General features: G+C 36.6%; 1 protein-coding gene across 10 annotated transcripts in view; it reads left to right on the top strand.

Annotated features, from left to right (window-relative positions):
* The window catches only part of DDHD1 (DDHD domain containing 1), a 109,203-nt gene that overhangs the window by 72,540 nt on the left and 17,055 nt on the right, over positions 1 to 19,608 (top strand). For all 10 annotated transcript variants that reach the window (XM_040477174.1, XM_040477172.1, XM_040477168.1 and 7 more), the window contains 3 exons: positions 5,346 to 5,452; positions 13,235 to 13,497; positions 16,197 to 16,272. In XM_040477174.1, the coding sequence (XP_040333108.1) occupies positions 5,346 to 5,452; positions 13,235 to 13,497; positions 16,197 to 16,272 (446 nt within the window). The remainder of the gene's footprint in view (positions 1 to 5,345; positions 5,453 to 13,234; positions 13,498 to 16,196; positions 16,273 to 19,608) is intronic.

Genomic DNA, 19,608 nt, shown 5'->3' with positions numbered 1-19,608 from the left:
GTGGCAAGAACCAGGGACAAAGATCAAACATATGTTTCTTATTACAGTTGACTCTTAAACAATATGGAGGCTAGTTAGGGGCATTGACCCCTCCACTCACATAGTCAAAAATTTGTGTATAACTTTTGACTTCTCAAAAACTCAACTACTAATGGCCTACTGTTGACCAGAAGCCTTACCGATAACATAGTCAATCAACACATATTTTATGTTACGTGTATTACATTCTGTATTCTTATAATTAAGCTAGAAAAAAGAAATTGTTGGGGTACCTGGGTGGCTCAACTGGTTGAGCATCTGACTCTTGATTTTGGCTCAGGTCAAGCCCCATGTCGGGCTCTGCACTGAGCATGGAGCCTGCTTATTCTTCTCTCTGTCGCCCTCCGCCCCCCCCCCCCCCCCGTGTTTTTTTTTTTAAAAAAAAAAAAAAGGAGAGAAAGGAAAAAAATGTTATTTCGGAAATGATAAGGAAAAGAAAATGCACTTATAGTAAGTACTGTGCTGTATTTATTGAAAAGGATCCATGTATGAATGGACCTGCACAGTTCAAACCCTTGTTGTCTGGGGCCAGCTGTGTATCATGATATTATAGCAGTCAAACTCAAAGATTACATAATTTGCGCTTCCACTTATGTGACATACTGGAAGAGACAAAATTATGGAGACAGAACTGATTTGTGGTCACAGGGTTTAGGGGAGGGTTTTAATTTAAAGGGCAGCTTTTTAGGGTGATGGGAACAGTTCTGTATCCTGATCAAGGTGCTAGTTATGCAAAACTATATACGCATTAAAACTCAGAGTTGGGGCGCCTGGGTGGCGCAGTCGGTTAAGCGTCCGACTTCAGCCAGGTCACGATCTCACGGTCCGTGAGTTCCAGCCCCGCGTCAGCCTCTGGGCTGATGGCTTGGAGCCTGTTTCCGATTCTGTGTCTCCCTCTCTCTCTGCCCCTCCCCTGTTCATGCTCTGTCTCTCTCTGTCCCAAAAATAAATAAACGAAAAAAAAAATTAAAAAAAAAAACTCAGAGTCAATTTTACTGTTTGTAGATTTAAAAATATTGATAAAGAGGACTTACCTACAATAAACATCATTGTCCTCATTGGTACTGAAGGGCTAAAAACATTTCTTTTAAATCAGGAATAAGCTAAGGATGTCTATTCTTATAACAGCGCCTCAACTGGAAGGCATAACCAGTCAATAAGATAAGGAAAAGAAATAATAGTTTTAAGGAATGGAAAAGATCTGTTTTCCTTTGCGGGTCTTATGGTTGTATACACAGAATACACAAAAGAATTTGCAGAAAAAATGAAATTAATAAGATAGTTTACAAGGCTGTGAAATAAAAGCTCTATATGTGAAAACAGCTGCATTTCTATATCCCAGCAGACTATTTGAAATAGCATAACAATATAAGGTTCCTAGAAATCTAATAAAATATGTATATTTATATTTAAAATGAAAAAAACTGTTAAAAGATATTCAGTACAGCTTAAATATGTACAACGATCATTTTCATAGATTGGATGATTCAGTATCCTAGAGATGTTAATTCTCCCAAACTAACCTATAGATTCCATGCAATGCCAATCAAAATCCCAGTAGAGTTTCACAAAACTCAACAAGCTGATCCTAAAATTATTGTAGAAGATCAAAGGCCCAAAAGTAGCAAGATACAGAACAAGAGGATAGAGAGGGTGTCATGTCCTGGTAGATAACAGAACTATTTTTCTACTTTTGTATTTAAGACAATTTAGATTGGCAGAAGGGTAAGCCGACAGATCAGTGCACCAGACTAGATACCCCTAGTTTGTGCTTAGGATCTACGCTTAGTTTGCAAACCTGATGTATGACAGAGACAGCCTTGGAGATCACTGGTAAAGGGTGGCCTGTTCCATAAATGGTGCTTGGTAACCAGTTATCCTATGGGGGAAAAAAATGAAAATGATCCCTACCTCACATTTCAGATAGATCAAACACATAATTTATGAAAGCTAAGACTTTAAAATGTATTAGAAAAAATATATGGGAGAATATGTTGTTTTTTTTTCTTTTTTTTTTTTTAACGTTTATTTATTTTTGAGACAGAGAGAGACATAGCATGAACGGGGGAGGGTCAGAGAGAGAGGGAGACACAGAATCCAAAGCAGCCTCTGGGCTCTGAGCTGTCAGCACAGAGCCTGACACGGGGCTCGAACTCACGAACAGTGAGATCATGACCTGAGCTGAAGTCAGACGCTCAACCGACTGAGCCACCCAGGCGCCCCAAGAATGTGTTCTTAAACAAAACACAAAAACACAGCTATAAAGTAGCATGGATAAATTTGATTAGATTGAAATTAAGAACTTCTTTTTCTCAAAAGATACCATTAAAAGTAAGGCAAGCCACAAATGGAAAAGATGTTGCAACAGAACAACAGATATAACCACCAAAGCTTTAATATCCAGAATAAAGAACAAGAAACTCAAATGGATATTGATAGGCAGATGCGCTCACACACACACACACACACACACACACACACACACACACACACACGTGGATATATATGTGTGTGTGTGTGTATTTTAAATACATATTTTTATATAATAAGTGCATCCCTCTAGTAATCAAGGACATGCAATTTAAAACCACAATGAAATATCTTTAAACACCCATCAGGCAAAAATTTAAGAAAGTGACAATACCAAATATTGATAAGGATGTTCAGCATTGACATTTATCATTGACTATTGGTGGGAGTATGAATTGGTACAATTACTTTGGAAGATGGTTTGACATATTCTTATCTTGTTGAATGTGCATGTGCCCTGTGACTGCAGTTTCACCCCTCGGCGTATATATCCTAAAGAAACTCCCATACATGTGCACTAGGAGACATTTACAACAGTGTTATTAGGAGCATAATTTATATTAGCAAAAAACTAAAAATAACTCAGATGTCTTTCAAAGGAAAATGGGTACATTGTTATGTGTGTAGTGCTGTACAACAGTGAAAATGAGGGGATTACAGCTATCTGGCTCAACATCAGTGAATCTCAGAAACATAGTATTCGGGGTGAAACAAACAATGGACAGTAAGTTAATTTATATAGTGTTCCGAAACAGACAAAATGAAATAAAATATTTAGTCTCTGCTAGTCAATGCTACAGAATTGGCTAAAATTATTAATGAACATGTAGGAAATCTGTAAAGAAAAGTAAGGAGTATAATCAACACAAACTTATTTTATTTCATTTTATTGTATTTTTAGAGAGAGAGCATGTAAGCTGGGGGAAGGGCAGAGGGAAAGAGAGAGACTTTAAGCAAGCTCTTCACTCAGCGCAGAACCCAACACAGGGCTCGATCCCGTGACCCTGGGGTCATGACCTTAGCCAAAATCAAGAGTCAGACACTCAACCAACTGAGCCACCCAGGTGGCTCAACACAAGCTTCTTATTGGTGGTTATTTTGAGAGGAAGGGGCATTTGATCATTTAGGGATATACTGTGGGTTTTAGAGATACTGGCAATATTCTTAAGCTAGGTGGCAGAAACATGTTTTCCCATATATAAATTACTCTTTCAGTTGCACAAAATATTAAATATCTTCTTCATATGCATGTGTATTGCCCAGTACAAACTTTTTTTTGGAAATGCATTAAAATGACATTTAAACTTTTCATATCAGCACGGTAGTCACATCTTTCACTTTTATAATTTAAAAATGGGCACAGGCTGTAAAATAGGTAGTGCAATCCATATCCTTTATGTCTTTGAAAAGACTTCTAGCTTTTGCCTGAATCCTTGTCTTCCAGTCATTATTAGATTGTATTAAAGTAGGGAATAAATAAAAATCAATGCAGTGAGAAACTGGAAGATAAAAATATAAGCCTTCTGCTGCCCACCTTGCGCTTTCATATTATGATATTCATCCAGATATAGTGATTCTTTATATTTCTATAAGAAGTGCAAAGTTTTCTTCACTTTGTTAGGCATTTAATAGAATAATCTTCCCAAAGTAGAATTTCCACAAGTTAGCTGTAATTGCACTACAATTTATGTAACTTTTTTTTTTTAATAAATTATCCCAACTTAATCTTGTTTATTGCGGAGGCCCGTTGCTGATTTGCCTTTGTGCATATTTGTAATTTGGCAGCTCCTGCCCACAGCACCTTTGGTTCACTGAAGATAGATACATGTACAGTGTAGGCAAACTTTTTAATTTGTTGCTGGTTTGTCACCAGTGGCTCTAGGCATTCCATATGGGTATTGCCAGGCCAAGGTGCGGAGGCCAAAGAAGGAGAAGAGAAAGGAAACAGGAAAAGAGGTATAGAAAGAGTGAGGTCATGTCTCTTAACACTTGTTACAAGAATAGAGATGGCCTGGTTTTGCTCTGGGTACCCCTGAATGTCATGCAAAAGCCAGTACATAGGAAAAAATGGTAAATCTTTATAGATTTGATCATGGTTTTCATCCTTAATGTTCCTTTTCTTCCCACGTCCCCTTTTGTCTTTTACTGGTTTTTTCGCCGGTGGGGGGGGGGGGGGGGATAGGTGGGGGCACGGGATTGCAACATTTTGCAAGAAAGGAAAGTTCATTAGATCCAAAGCTACTCTTGAATATTTTTCTTTGAGACTTTTTTTTTTTAATCAACATACAGTGCAATATTGGTTTCAGGAGCAGAATTCAGTGACTCACCACTTACATACAACTCCCTGTTCTCATCACAATAAGTGCCCTTCTTAATACTCATCACCCATCTAGCCCATCTCCCATCCACCTCCCTCCATCAACCCTCAGTTTGTTTTTGTTAAGAGTATCTTGAGGTTTGTTTCCCTCTCTTCTTTTTCCTCCTTTCCCATATGCTCATTTGTTTTGTTTCTTAAATTCCACATATGAGTGAAATCATATGGTATTTGTCTTTTTCTGATTGACTTATTTCACTTAGCATGATACATTCTAGCTCCATCCACATCGTTACAAATGGCAAGATTTCATTCTTTTGATGGCTGAGTAATATGCCATTGTATATGTCTACCTCATCTTCTTTGTCCACTCATCAGTCAGTGGACATTTGAGCTCTCTCCATAGTTAGGCTATTGTTGATAACGCTGCTATAAACAGTGGGGTGTGTATACCCCTTTGAATCTGTATTTTTGTATCCTTTGGATAAATACCTAATAGTGCAATTACTGGATTGTAGGGTAGTTCTATTTTTGGTTTTTTGAGGAAATTCCATACTGTTCTCCAAACCACTCTTGAACACTTAAACATGAACTTAAAGACTTATTGTTTCAGAGAATGTAATTTTTTTCATATTTTTCCCTAAAACAAAGATCTGTAAATTTTTTTTTTTTTAATTTGTAGACACTGTTGATTCCATTACTCCTGACAAAGTACGCGGTTTAAGGGATATGTTGAACAGCAGTGCAATGGACATAATGTATTATACTAGCCCACTTTATAGAGATGAAGTAAGTATGATTGTCTTGTTGCTGTTGGGTATCTTTTAGAGTGTTAGTGCCTGTGTCCTGAATTTGAAATTTTTATGCGCTGTTTTTTTTTTACAAGCAAATGAGCATTTACAGGAATCCATTAATCTACAAATAGCCTGTATTAGTGAATTTCATTGTCTTCAACACATTGGGAAGCCCTTAATACCTGAAAGTAATAGATAGGTTAGAAAATAGCTCTTTGAAAAATATCACTTTTCATAAATCTGATTAATTGTATCTATAATTATTGTGCTCACAAAAGAGTTCTAGACATTTAGAAATTTCCTTCAAGTTTTTTGTGTGTAATAGACTTGCTTTTATTGTGTCATTTCCGTGTGGATTCATTTAGTTCTTAAATAATAATGTTGCTTATGCATCACAAAAATAACCCTGAGAGGGATAAGAGTAAAAGTTTATTCAGAGGGATGAGAGATCCTCTACTGAATACATTTTGTCACTTTATTGATATGAGAAAAAGAATTGTTTCATGGGAATAACCTTGTTAATTACCTGGCTTGTGTTAGCTTGTCTAATCCTCATTAAAACCCTATGAGGTAGATATAATTAATATCTTCATTTGAAAGACGAGAAAACGGGTACAAGGAGTAGTTACTAGTACAGCTCTCTGTGCTGCTCCAAGCCAATTCATATCTGATTTTGTTCATTCAGAGCCATTCCTGATTCATTCAGGATATCCCTTGCACATCTACAGAAATATGTTTGGTTAATCGCTGAAGAACCTCCTTCTCTTTGGGCTGCCATCCCCTTAGGATTTTTTGCCATTCCTCTTTCTGGATCCCCTCTTTCTGGATCCCCTGTATCTCTACCAGTACAGAGTAGTCTGCCACGATCTGATAACAGTAAAAGAAACTATTCTGGACCTCATTCTAACCCAACAAGGAAGGCCTGGTTCATGAAGTACAGAATTTACCTGTTGGTAGTCCTTTATAGTATATGGTGAGTGTTGTTAAATATGCCCTAAAGGTTAAGCAATTGAATTATAGTATTGCAAGTGAAACTAGTTAGTGGGAAAAAAAGGAAAGAGGATGGCTGAAAGCATATAACATACACACACACACACTCAGATGCCATGGGTATACCTTATACACACAGATATATGGTTGGTAGTATTCCTAAGAAGGTATCCAGAATGTTTAAGGGTAAAATGTGCTGAGGCATGTCCCCCGAAACTAATAATAAGAGTTTTTTAAAAAGATTTAGGTTGACATTGATAACAAGAAAAACTAGAAAAAGTATCAGACTCAAAGCTCTGAACGTTAGTTAGTGATGATGGAGAAAGTAGTCACTTTCTAATTTACACTTACACCTTCAAAAATAGTTATCCTTTGAATGGAGTTTAGTAAAACAGATACTCAGTAGAAAGAGGGAACTGATGACTGAAATAAATGGAGAACACTCAGCGTTTTAAATTAGTCTGTCCTTTAATCCAGTTGAATTTTGCAGAAAAGCTCTAAAGAACTTGTGGCTGAGTTTCACCAGTCCTGAGCAATGTTTCCCAAACATCCTTAAGTAGAACAGTTACTTGGGGTACTCATTAAAAATACAGCCGACAAACAGCCTCATGGGGCTCATTGGAATTGAGGGTATTAATGTGAATTAGTGATTTTGAACATATTGGGATATGTAGAGATATCTATATATTTAAGTGGATATATGTACATATGCATGCAAATATTTCCCACCTGTGTGCATTGAAAGGGCCACAAAGTAAAGACACCCCAATCCAATGAGTACACCTAGCACCCAGACCTTTGTCTCCAATACTGTTAATACCCTCTCAGAAGAACTAGTGTTCCTAAGGGAAATGGCCGATTCCAGGACTGAGGCAGGATTGCTACAGGTCGAAGCTGGAACTGCTTGTCATGACAGAAAGGAAAATGCTCGAAAGAATGATGGGGCAGGTCACAAGGACACAGGAGCCAAATTAAAGAAGTGGATCCCCACTGGCCAAATCTGGAACAATTTGAGCACCAAAATAATTAAGGAATTATCATTACTTATTATTAGGAATTAGGAATAGTTTTAATATAGAATTATAAGGATAATATAAGGAGTTATAAATCACTGCAAAGTTCATAATCCATTTCGATTACAAATAGATAAATAAGCGGGGGAGAAAGCTTCTCTGCTTACTGTAAATGCCAAGGGCTTTCTGAAAAATGTGGAGGGCACTCTGGAGGAAAACCCTCATTTTGCACTTGTTGTGGTAGGATCAGGTAAAAGAGGCTTGGGCAGGATTCATCAATGGATGCTAAATTGAGGGCATAATTTTGATGAGGAACAGGATATTTGCATAGTCTTAAAGTGTATCCTCACAGACTGCTTATTAGCTAAAAAAAAAAGAACAGATATACAGTAGAGAAATTAGGCAGTACCTTTACTGGGTGTTACTGAGGGACACTCAGAGGATACAGGATCATTTATGCAGTACTCCAGTCATTAGGAAACCTCAAGCAAACACAAAATAAGGAAGTTCAAATAAAGTAGGAATGGGACTATGTCCTTTTTAAATGTAAATATCATGAAAGACAAAGAATCCTTATGGAAAATGTTCCAGATTAAAGGAGGCTAAAGAGACATGGTGGCTAAAGACAGCATCTCATCCTAGACCATAACTTGTACTGGCTGGGGGAAAATGCTGCCAAGTGTATTATTATTAAATCATGTGACAGAATGTGAATGGTAGATCAGATTAGTTGAAATGTTATATCAAAGTAAATTTATTTTTTTAAGTTTATTTATTTATTTTGAGATAGAGCCAGGGAGAGGCAGAGAGAGAGAGGGGAAGAGAGAATCCCAAGCAGGCTCCGTGCTATCAGCACAGAGCCCAGTGTGGGGCTCAGTCTCACAAACCATGAAATCATGACCTGAGCCAAGAACAAGGGCAGACACTTAACCAACTGAGCCACCCAGGTTCCCCTCAAAGTAAGTTTATGAAGTTGATTGCTACACTCTGAGTATGGAAGAGAATATTCCTAGTCTTAGGAAATATACCCTGGAGTATTTACAGATAAAGGACCATGATGTAATATATCCTCACATGGTTTGCAAAACCACATGGTTCACAAAAAAATGTATGCACATGTGTGTGCTACAAAAATAAACAGAAGGAATGATAAAGCAAACAGGATAAGATGCTAACAATAGGTAAACCTTGGGTAAAGGATTTATGGATGATCTTTATCCTTTTTTTTTTTTTTTTTGCCACATTTGATAAATTTGAAATTATTTCCAGGTAAAAAGTTAAAAAAATGAAACCAAAAAAAAATGGTTTCCAAGGTCCCCTCCCTGGAGATTCTGATTCAGAGGGTCTGACATAGAGCTTATGAATTTGTGTTAAAACAGTTCCCCAAGAGGTACCATCAGGGAAATTTGGGAAACCTTGTTTAAGGTATCGTGAAGAACAAAGGAAAACTCTGTGAGAAGCAGGCCAAAATTGTTCTTAATTTTAAAAAAGGAAAGCAGATTCTGCAAATCAAAGCCTACTTAGCACAAGGTTGACATTAGCCAATATTCTAGAATAAATTATTTTTAAGCAGTAGTGTATGTTTCCTTAGGGATAAATAACAGTGATAATCTTAATGATTATGTCATGCCTGGTGAATGAACCTTGTTTGGTTTATTTGATAGGCATATGAAAGAGCTTTTTTTTCCCTTCCTCTCAGCCTTTGGGGTTAAATGGATGCACAGTCAAAAAGTGCCACTTAACTAGCTGTGTGACCTTAGATCAAATTTCTCACTTTCTCAGCTTCCTCACTTATAAAATGGACACAAGATACATACCTGATAAAGGTCGTCATGAAGATTAAAGGTGTAATGTATATAAAGTTCCCAGTACAATTCTCAAGTTGTGATTAATTATATATCTGTCTTTATGTATTTCAAGGGTTCCCATTTAAGAAAAAAAAAAGAATAGACTTACTCTGTTAACTCTAGAAAGTGAATAAAGATCAGTGATAGAAAATATGGAAAGAAATGTTTGTTTACTAATGAAGAACTTTTTAAGTAACTAAAGCTGCTTTAAAAAAAAATAGAAATGTCTCAAGGAAAAAAATTGTAAGTAATGTGATAGATTTTAAACTTTTTTTTTAATATTTATTTTTGAGAGACATAGACAAAACACGAGTGGGGGAGGGGCAGAGAAAAGGAGACAGAATCTGAAGCAGACTCCAGGCTCCAAGCGGTCAGCACAGAGCCTGACGTGGGGCTCAAACCCACGAACCATGAAATCATGACCTGAGCCGAAGTCGGGCACTTAACCAACTGAACCACCCAGGTGCCCCTGATAGATTTTAAACCTGAGGGGTGCCTGGGTGGCTCAGTCAGTTGGGCATCCGACTTCAGCTCAGGTCATGACCTTGCAGTTTGTGGTTTCAAGCCCCACATCAGGCTCTGTGCAGACAGCTCAGAGCCTGAAGCCTACTTCAGATTCTGTGTCTCCCTCTCTCTCTGCCCTTCCCCTGCTCATGCTCTGTCTCTCTCTCTCTCAAAAATAAATAAACATCAAAAAAAAACTTAAGACTTATTTATAGTGACCTTTTGTAATATGTAAATGTATCAAATCATTATGTTATATACCTTAAGCTTATACAATATTGTATGTCAATTCTATTACAATAAACTGGAAAAAAGTTTTCAAAAACTAGAAGTGTCCACTTTAGAGTGGAGATCCTCCCTGGGATAGATGGTGAGTGACTTATCAGGGATGCCACCGAGGGGACTCCTACCTTCAGAGCAGTTTAAATTAGATCATCTCTTAGTTCCCTTTTCGCGGGAGATTGTGAGAGATGCTCATGGGAGGGACCTAATTAGTGATTGCACCAATAGTCCTTAGAAAACCATGCTTCAGGAAAGAGTTTTGTGTATCAATTACCACTTCTCAGGTTACACTATCCAAGGACCAATTAAAAAAAAAAAGGAAACTAATCCAGACTTCAGAGACATCATCAGAGACCATTTGGCCCTTACTTTGACCCTGAATAAAGTATCATGAAAAATCCAGAGAGAAATATATATCTTATGTACGTCTGAACTCTTTTCTCAATGACTTTTAAAAGTGAAAAATTACAAAGAGAATGGTCATGGCCATATCATTAAAATTTCCTGAAGCAGAGAGAAGAACAAAAGGACTAATCATCTTTTTCAGTCAGACTATGTATGTGTGGATTCTCTCTTGAAACTGCTGGCTTTTTCTTTTTGGGTTGATTTTCTTAATAAATTTTAACTTGTAAGCAGCAGTTATGAGAATTAAAAACTCTTAAGCTTTTGAAAAGCCATCCGTTGCCTACTGTGTTAAAGGTTAACTGACTTGATTAGATAATATTGTAGAACTAATAAAATTAATACCATAGGGTATATCATTAATCTTGGTTCATATGTCTCAAATGAATATACTTGGTCACTAAGAGATCATAGCTGGGAGAATATAATTGGATCAGTGAGGAAAGGTGGGGGGGGAGAAAAAAACCCTAATTAGAGTAGTCTTTTTGGACACATCATAGAGGTGGATTTCTCCTTTTGCTGCTGACTGGATGATTTATAAAGGCATTTAAACACAACTGTTTAAAACTTTGCTTTCAAAATCATAATGTTTTGAAACACAAACATTCCCGTGTATGTAAACTATAGGAAAAGATTAAAATTGCTACCGTATCTAGATATGTTCTAATAAGGAAACACAAAGACCACTTCTATTCAAGTGTATGATTATTAGAACAGATGAAAGATGAAAGCATCAGATCTTCAGAATTGTCCATTCCGTGTTTCATTTCACGGTGAAACATTTTAAGGTCAAATAACTTTCTCTGCCTCAGATAGTACACTTGTTTTTAGTTACGCATATATGATTGCTGAAACATTGGGTATAGTGAGAAATGCTTTAAATTTTTTGATATGAAATAGGTTATTCACTGGTAGAGATACTGATAGATCTGTTTATTTTAATGGGGGGATGGTATTTTAAAAACAAAAGGATTGGGTACCTTTTGTCAGAATACTTAAGGATGTATCTTTTAGTGTTTCTAGACTTGCCTGGGGTGAGGCTTAAAATCAAGGGCTTCAAATGTAAAAACTATTAACAAATGTTGCTTTTGAAGGAATTTTATTTTATCTAAACATTAGCTTTTTCTGTACCTCCTATCATCTAGATTGTAAATCAAGAAAATTACAAATTTTAAGGGTTACTTGGTATTATCAAAGCCAAGTCCAAAGCATTACATTATAGCCCCCTTTGAGGAGAGCCCTATAAATTTCATATCACACTGCATACTCTTTAAACTATATTGGCTGGAATTACCTACAACCCATGTCTTAGAAGGGTTTTATATGCACTTGCCACTAAGGCAGTAGTTCTTAAAATGTGGTGCCCAGAACTGCTCAGATACTTGAGAATGGAGCCTAGCAATCTGTATTTAACAAGCCCTCCACATGATGCTGGTGCACTTTGTTGGAGCTGGCTTTTCCCAAGACAGAAGTTAAAATAACCAGTTAAAGTAAAACCTTTGCATTTGTCCCTAGAGAAAAGACAGCACATAGTGGCAACTCCTCCTCTCCTTCTCTTCCTTCATTGGCTAGATATATTTCATCACACCCAACACATGCTTTCGGTAGCTTTAAGCAGACCTTGGTATTGCATTGTAGAATTCTGCAGTGCCAACAATTAAGAGAGAACATCATGCCTTCATTCATGTCACTGCTAACCCTGCCATGCGTGAATGCTCAAATGATTTAGAGGTTAATATCAGCAGGTAAAGCATGTTCAGTAAAATCTAATAGAGGGTAGTGGCCTCTTGAGACAAAATAATAAAACTGAAAATGGAAGCAACACATAATTAATATTTGTATGTCAGAGTACCAGCTCGCATAGTAAGTACTGAAATGAGAAATTAAGTTAATATCAAGCAGGAAATTTATAATCAAAAAGTAGCAAGCAATGATAGGAAGAGGAGAGGACTGCCTTATAACTGACGAGGGCCCAGTATGGGTTTGAGTAACATTTTTCTGACTTTGTGGAATATTTCAGTTAATATTTGTTAGAGCTAAATTTCAAAGGAAGTAGTTTTACAAAGAAAAAATGACTTAAGATACTTCCCACATTGATAACCTTAAGCCTTAAAAAAAAACCCTGCTTTCCATCCACATAAAACAACTTTTTACTTGTATCTATATTGCCAACTCAATGGGAATTTTGGAATTTCAAGTGGATCAACATTAGTTTTTTTTTCAATCATACAATGAATGGCCTTTGATTACATTACTCTTATCTAAACACATAATGCAATATATATAGTACATTAGCAGACTTGTTATCATAAACTCAGATATTCTTTTTCTAACATTTACTATAGCTTAAACTATGAGGTGTAAAAATTTAGAATTACATACGAGTAAGTTGCAATGAAGAAAAAATTTGAAGGGGCTCTTTGGAAATCTTACTGGAATCTGCATGGAATTTTTTTTTTTTAATCTTTGGAACTGCTGGCTCATATAGTTAGTATAAGGACTGTGAAAGGAGCTAGATGGGTGTTATCTGCCTGTATTTTTTAGTGATGATACAGATTACACATTATGTTTACTTTTCTTCATTTTCCGCAAGGTTTTCAAATACCTGAGTTCATTTTAATAACCTAGGTATATTTGGCCAGTAATGTCTGTGTTTCTTTCTTAATGTATTTGAGTTTGGAGATAAAGTTTATAGCAAAGTCAGTGATTAATAAGATAATGTTTTCTTATTTCAAACAGCTAGTTAAAGGCCTTCAGCAAGAGCTGAACCGATTATATTCCCTTTTCTGTTCTCGGAATCCAGACTTTGAAGAAAAAGGGGGTAAAGTCTCAATAGTGTCACATTCCTTGGGATGTGTAATCACTTATGACATAATGACTGGCTGGAATCCAGTTCGACTCTATGAACAGTTGCTACAGAAGGAAGAAGAGTTGCCTGATGAACGATGGATGAGCTATGAAGAACGACATCTACTGGATGAACTCTATATAACAAAGCGACGGTAAAATACCTTAGTCTCTTAAAAGAATTTTAAAAGTCTTCATGGAATTACTGGACTTCTTAGGAGAAAACTGTAAGATTTTCATGATAATATTTGGAGTACGGAGAGTATTAGGTAACATGCCTAATCAGCAAGAGACAATTTTGTTAATTTTCATGCTAATTCCATGCATGTTCCAGTAGCATAAAATAAATTGCTTTGTCATCATCTTTTTCCTTCCATCTCTTCTTCAGAATTTGTTAGGAGTGAAATCTAAAACTTATTCCAAGCTGAGTCACTGTGCAGAATCCTTATTGAAAATGTTTACCAGTTTGTAATCCTTTGTAATTTTTACTAATCTTAGAGATGGGCCTTTGTCTTTCTTATTATTCTGAAAATAATTTTAAATCCCTTTTCTCCTTGGCAAATGAATTTTTGGCAGATTTATAATTATTTGATCATTTGTGGCCTTCCTGATACTACCTTATAATTCTTAATTACATTCCTGTCTTCATCTATAGTTACATCCTTTATCTTCTTTGTCCTCTTAATGCATCTCATCAATTCTAATAGAACAGTAAAAAGTCACTCATTTTGATAGTTAACATCATATGAAAACAAGCAATGTAGTTGACCAAAAATTTTACTCAGGAAGCCTTGGATTTGTTTTAGTCTCATAAGTAGTTGTCTAAGGATTTTATTTAACATATTATTAAGTACCATAGGCTAGATACATATATTTTGTAATGTCAAAATAATTGATGGTTTTGAAAGAAGATATAAGCATGCTTCAGAGCAGCCATTTTTTGTTTTGTTTTGCTTTTTAATTTACCTCCAAGTTAGTTAACATATAGTGCAACAATGATTTCAGGAGCAGATTCCTTAATGCCCCTTACCCATTTAGCCCATCCCCCCCTCCCACAACCCCTCTAGTAACCCTCTGTTCTCCATATTTAAGAGTCTCTTGTGTTTTGCCCCCCTTCCTGTTTTTATATTATTTTTGCTTCCCTTCCCTTCCCTTGTGTTCATCTGTTCTGTGTCTTAGAGTCCTCATATGAGTGAAGTCATATATGTGTCTTTCTCTGACTAATTTCGCTTAGCATAATATCCTCTAGTTCATCCATGTAGTTGTAAATGTCAAGATTTCATTCTTTTTGATTGTCGAGTAATACTCCATTGCATGCATATATATATATATATATATATATATATATATATATATATATACACCACATCTTCTTTATCTATTCATCCATAGATGGACATTTGAGCTCTTTCCATACTTTGGCTATTGTCGATCGTGCTGCTATAAACATTGGAGTGCGTATGTCCCTTTGAAACAGTATACCTGTATCCCTTGGATAAATACCTAGTAGTGCAGCTGCTGGGTCATAGGGTAGTTCTATTTTTCGTTTTTTGAGGGCCCTCCATACTGTTTTCCAGAGTGGCTGCACCAGCTTGCATTCCCACCAACAATGCAAAAGAGATCCTCTTTCTCCGCATCCTTGCCAACATCTGTTGTTGTCTGAGTTGATGTTAGCCATTCTGACAGGTGTAAGGTGGTATCTCGTTGTGGTTTTGATTTGTATTTCCCTGATGATGAGTGATGTGGAGCATTTTTTCATGTGTTGGTCGGCCATCTGGATGTCTTCTTTGGAGAAGTGTCTGTTCACGTCTTTTGCCCATTTCTTCACTAGATTATTTGTTTTTTGGAAGTTGAGTTTCATAAGTTCTTTATAGAATTTGGATACTAACCCATTCTCCCATTCTGTCGGTTGCCTTTTAGTTTTGCTGATTGTTTCCTTCGTTGTGCAGAAGCTTTTTATTTTGATGAGGTCCCAGTAGTTCATTTTTGCTTTTGTTTCCCTTGCCTCTGGAGACATGTTTAGTAAGAAGTTGCTGCAGCCAAGATCAAAGAGGTTTTTGCCTGCTTTGTCCTCAAGGATTTTGATGGCTTCCTCTTACATTTAGGTCTTTCATCCATTTTGAGTTTATTTTTGTGTATGGTGTAAGAAAGGGGTCCAGATTCATTTTTCTGCATGTCGCTGTCCTGTTTTCCCAGCACCACTTCAGAGCAGCCTTTTAGATACAAAATCCAGTAAAAAAAAAAAATAATAATAAACAGGTTTAGAAAATGAGCTGCACCTTTAAAAAAAAAAAAACAGAACCTTAGTTCCATTATTTATTAAATGTAAGTAGATACAAAACATAATAATGGGAAAAATTTGAAGTAATCCAAATGTTCATCAGCAGAGAAGGATTAATAAACTGTGGTTGATCTGTATGAAGGACAATTATACAGCTATTACAAAGATTGAAGTACATCAGGAGGCAATGAAATGAAAAGACCTCCAAGATTCACTATTAATGTAGAAAAAAGAAGCATAGAACTGTGTATATGGTGCAAACATTTAGTGTGATTTTTTTTTTTTTAAGGTCATATATATGTTTGTATTTGCCTCACATTTCCCTAAAGGATCCTTCCAAAAAGCTGTTAACAACAGCTATTATGAAGAGTAGGGCTACTTTTACTAATCATTTTATAAATGTTTATAGACTGTAGCAGGTGCATTTATCAAATACTGTCAACAGGGATTAATTTGAGGGATTGGATAATGGGCCATCATTTTCTTCTTTATACTTTAGTGAACTAGCGAGCATCTAATATTTATAAAATTGTGAATATAAATATTAGTACATTATCTCCTACTGCTTCCTAGACTGAGAGAAATAGAAGAACGGCTACATGGATTGAAGGCGTCATCCATGACACAAACACCTGCCTTAAAATTTAAGGTAAGGAAAGAGAGAGATAAGATTTCCATCATTTATCTCAATTTCTTTTCAAACATCATTTGAAGTGTGACAGTAGGATTCAAGTGAAATCTGAATTTTTCTTTCAAATGAATATAAACTGAACACATACTGTGTGTTGGACATTGCTAGTTTTGGGGTTTTACAAGGAAAAGGGTGGACAAGATGGCTCCCCAGCCCTCAGGATCTGTAACACAGCATTATCGGTACTATTAGTAGCTTATAGAATGATATATACATGAGAGAGAGGTAATTTTGCTTGGAAAGGTTTACAAAGGAATGACATTTGTACTTAATCTCAGTAAAGTGGATATTGCCAAGTGGAGGAAAAGAGAAATGCTATTCTGTGTAAAAGAAACAGCACAACAGGGGTGTGAAGGGGTATGACCCCATAGTACCTCCAAGAAACATGAAATAATCTCAAGTAGTGGAAAGAGAAAAATATAGGTAGATTTGGGAAATATTTAGTATTTAGAAATAACAAGCCTTAGTAACCAGCTAGTTATGGATGATAAGAAAAATAAGCGGAAGCGTATAGTGATGATTTTAGGGATGGATGGAAAGCTTGCTTTCATTCAGTGAGAAGTATACGACAAAAGCACAGGATGGGGTGTATGTGGTTGGTTTGGAGCAGGGTAGGCAAAACAGTTTAGCTAGAATTTACAGGATTTGGGGCAAAGGGGCTGTGGGATAACAGGAAGAGCTAGAAATAAAGAACTTACATTTCATATGAAGGGTTTTTGAGCATCAGAATGGAGCTGTGGTAAAGTAGTTGTTTAGAAGAATAAAAAATGATAGAGAGATGTTGACCTTGACCTGCCTGTTGGAAAGGACATAGCCTGTAGCTGAATAACAACTCGTTTGCAGTGTTAAATGGAGCATGTCATAAGCTCCCTAATACTCATTTCCTTTTGAATGTATACACATATATAGTGTACTATATCATCTCTTCTTGAAATATCTTTTATCACAAGAACTTAACATACTGCTTAAGTAATGGAATGATGTAGAAAATTTTTTATAAGAATCTATCTCTATGACTTACGATTTTTTTTTTTTTAACTTCCATATTTAAAGGCCATAAGGTTGGGATACCTGGGTGGCTCAGTCGGTTAAACATCCAGCTTTGGCTCAGAGCATGATCTCGTGGTTTGTGAGTTTGGGCCCCACATCGGGCTCTGTGCTGACGGCTTGGAGCCTGGAGCCTGCTTCAGATTCTGTGTCTCCCTCTCTCTCTGCCCCTCCCATGCTCATGCTCTGTCTCTCTCTGTCTCTCGATAATGAAATAAACATTAAAAAATATATATTTAAAAGCCATAAGGTAAATTTATGTATTTAAAAAGTATATGAGCATGATCTTTGGAGTGATCCCACCTGGAAGTTGAGTTCCATCTCTACCACCATTTTTTTTAAGTTTATTTATTTATTTTGAGGGTGGGGGAGGGACTCAGAGAGAGAGGAAGAGAGAGAATCCTAAGCGGTCTCCACACCGTCAGCACAGAATCCAATGCAAGGCTTGATTTCGTGAACTGTGAGATCATGAGCTGAGCCAAAAAAAAGACTTGGATGCTTAACCCACTGAGCCACCCAGGTGCCTCCTTACCACCATTTTTATATATGATCAATATGTTAAATATGCAGAATTGATCTGATAGAAAAAGTAAACTCTTGTATTTCATGTCCTGGATTTTTTTTTACTGGAGAGTAGAGTATGATCCACCAAGTATTAGGATCTCAAAATTCAATATTCATATTACTAGAACTTAAACACTATAATTGTGTATTCTTGTAGTATATACTCATGTGTAGTCTAATATGAATTTTTAATTGTTATTTAATTACTCATAGAGGAAAAATACAGAAATCTGAAATTTAAAAAGGACTATCTGATGACTGGCAAATTAATATTTAGAACTCCAGGGATCTAGAAGGAACAGAAGTCTTTCTATGCCTGTTAACCAAAAGATGGGCGTACTTTCAGAGTACAGGTGTTAGGTCTGTTACAGGTGACCACTAAACTTTAAAAACAAAGAAAAACTATTGACAAATATTGGTCTGAAGAGTGGGAAAATTTGGTTGTGATCACGAAACTTGGCCACTAACTGGTTATGTAACATTGGCCAATTATTTAACATCTCTGAATTCGTCTGCTTACTCATCTCTGGAAAAGGAGGTTAGATTAAATGTCCAAAGCTCTTTTTCACCTTGAAAATTCTTTGATGGGTGTATATTTCACTAAATCAGTCATTACCCTTAGAATAATTCCTTTGTGGGGTGCCTGGGTGGCTCAGTCAATTAAGCATCTGACTTCAGCTCAGGTCATGATCTCAGGTTTGTGAGATCAAGCCCCACATTGGGCTCTGTGCTGACAGCTCCGAGTCTGGAGCCTGCTTCAGAATCTGTGTCTCCCTACTCGTGCTCTATTTTTCTCTCTATCAAAGTAAATAAACATTTTAAAAACAGAAGAATTCCTTTGTGTGTTTGTCTGTCAAACTGCATACCAATCATAAAGAAAGAAAGGTTGTTTTATAACAATTTAACAAAAATTTATGAAATGCCTGACCAAAGCATAAAGCATTTTTCTAGGATGTACATGTATTTACAGGTATGTATACATCAAGCAGAAAGGATTTACATAGGGGTGCCTGGGTGGTTCATTAAGTTAAGCGACTAACTCTTGATTTCAGCTCAAGTCATGGTCTCAAGGTTCGTGGGTTTGAGCCCACATTGAGCTCTGTAGTGAGTATAGAGCCTGCTTGGGATTGTCTTGCTCCTCTGTCTCTGCCTCTCCCCTGCTCACTTGCGTTCTTTCTCCCTCTCTCTCAAAAATAAACTTTAAAGTGTATTTAAAAAAAAAAAAAAAGAAAGGATTGGGGCACCTGGGTGGCTCGGTTGGTTGAGCATAGGAGTTTGGCTCAGGTCATGATCTCATGGTTTGTTGCATTCTGGCCCCTTGCTGGGTTTTGTGCTGAGAGCATGGAGCCTGCTTGGGATTCTCTGTCTCCCTCTCTCTCTGCCCCTCCCCCACTCATGCATGCACATGTGCATGCATGCTCTCGCTCTCTCTAAGATAAACATAAAAAAAAAAGTATTTACTTAAATTTTCTTCTATCTCAACTATATTTTGTATCTTTCCCTATCCTTTATTATTTTAATTATCTTAATCCTTTCATAAGTTGGTTTTTTCATCTGTGTCACTGTCTATGATGTTTTTTGTTTTCTTTTTTTTATGTTTATTTGAGAAAGAGAGAGCATGCAAAAGCAAGGGGGGGGGGGGGGGCGCAGAGAGAGAGAGAGAGAGAGAAAGAGAATCCCGAG

Source organism: Herpailurus yagouaroundi, unplaced genomic scaffold, assembly GCF_014898765.1.
Source record: "Herpailurus yagouaroundi ecotype Mexico unplaced genomic scaffold, PumYag 141, whole genome shotgun sequence".
Lineage (NCBI taxonomy): Eukaryota > Metazoa > Chordata > Mammalia > Carnivora > Felidae > Herpailurus > Herpailurus yagouaroundi.
This window is presented reverse-complemented; position numbering and strand designations above follow the sequence as displayed.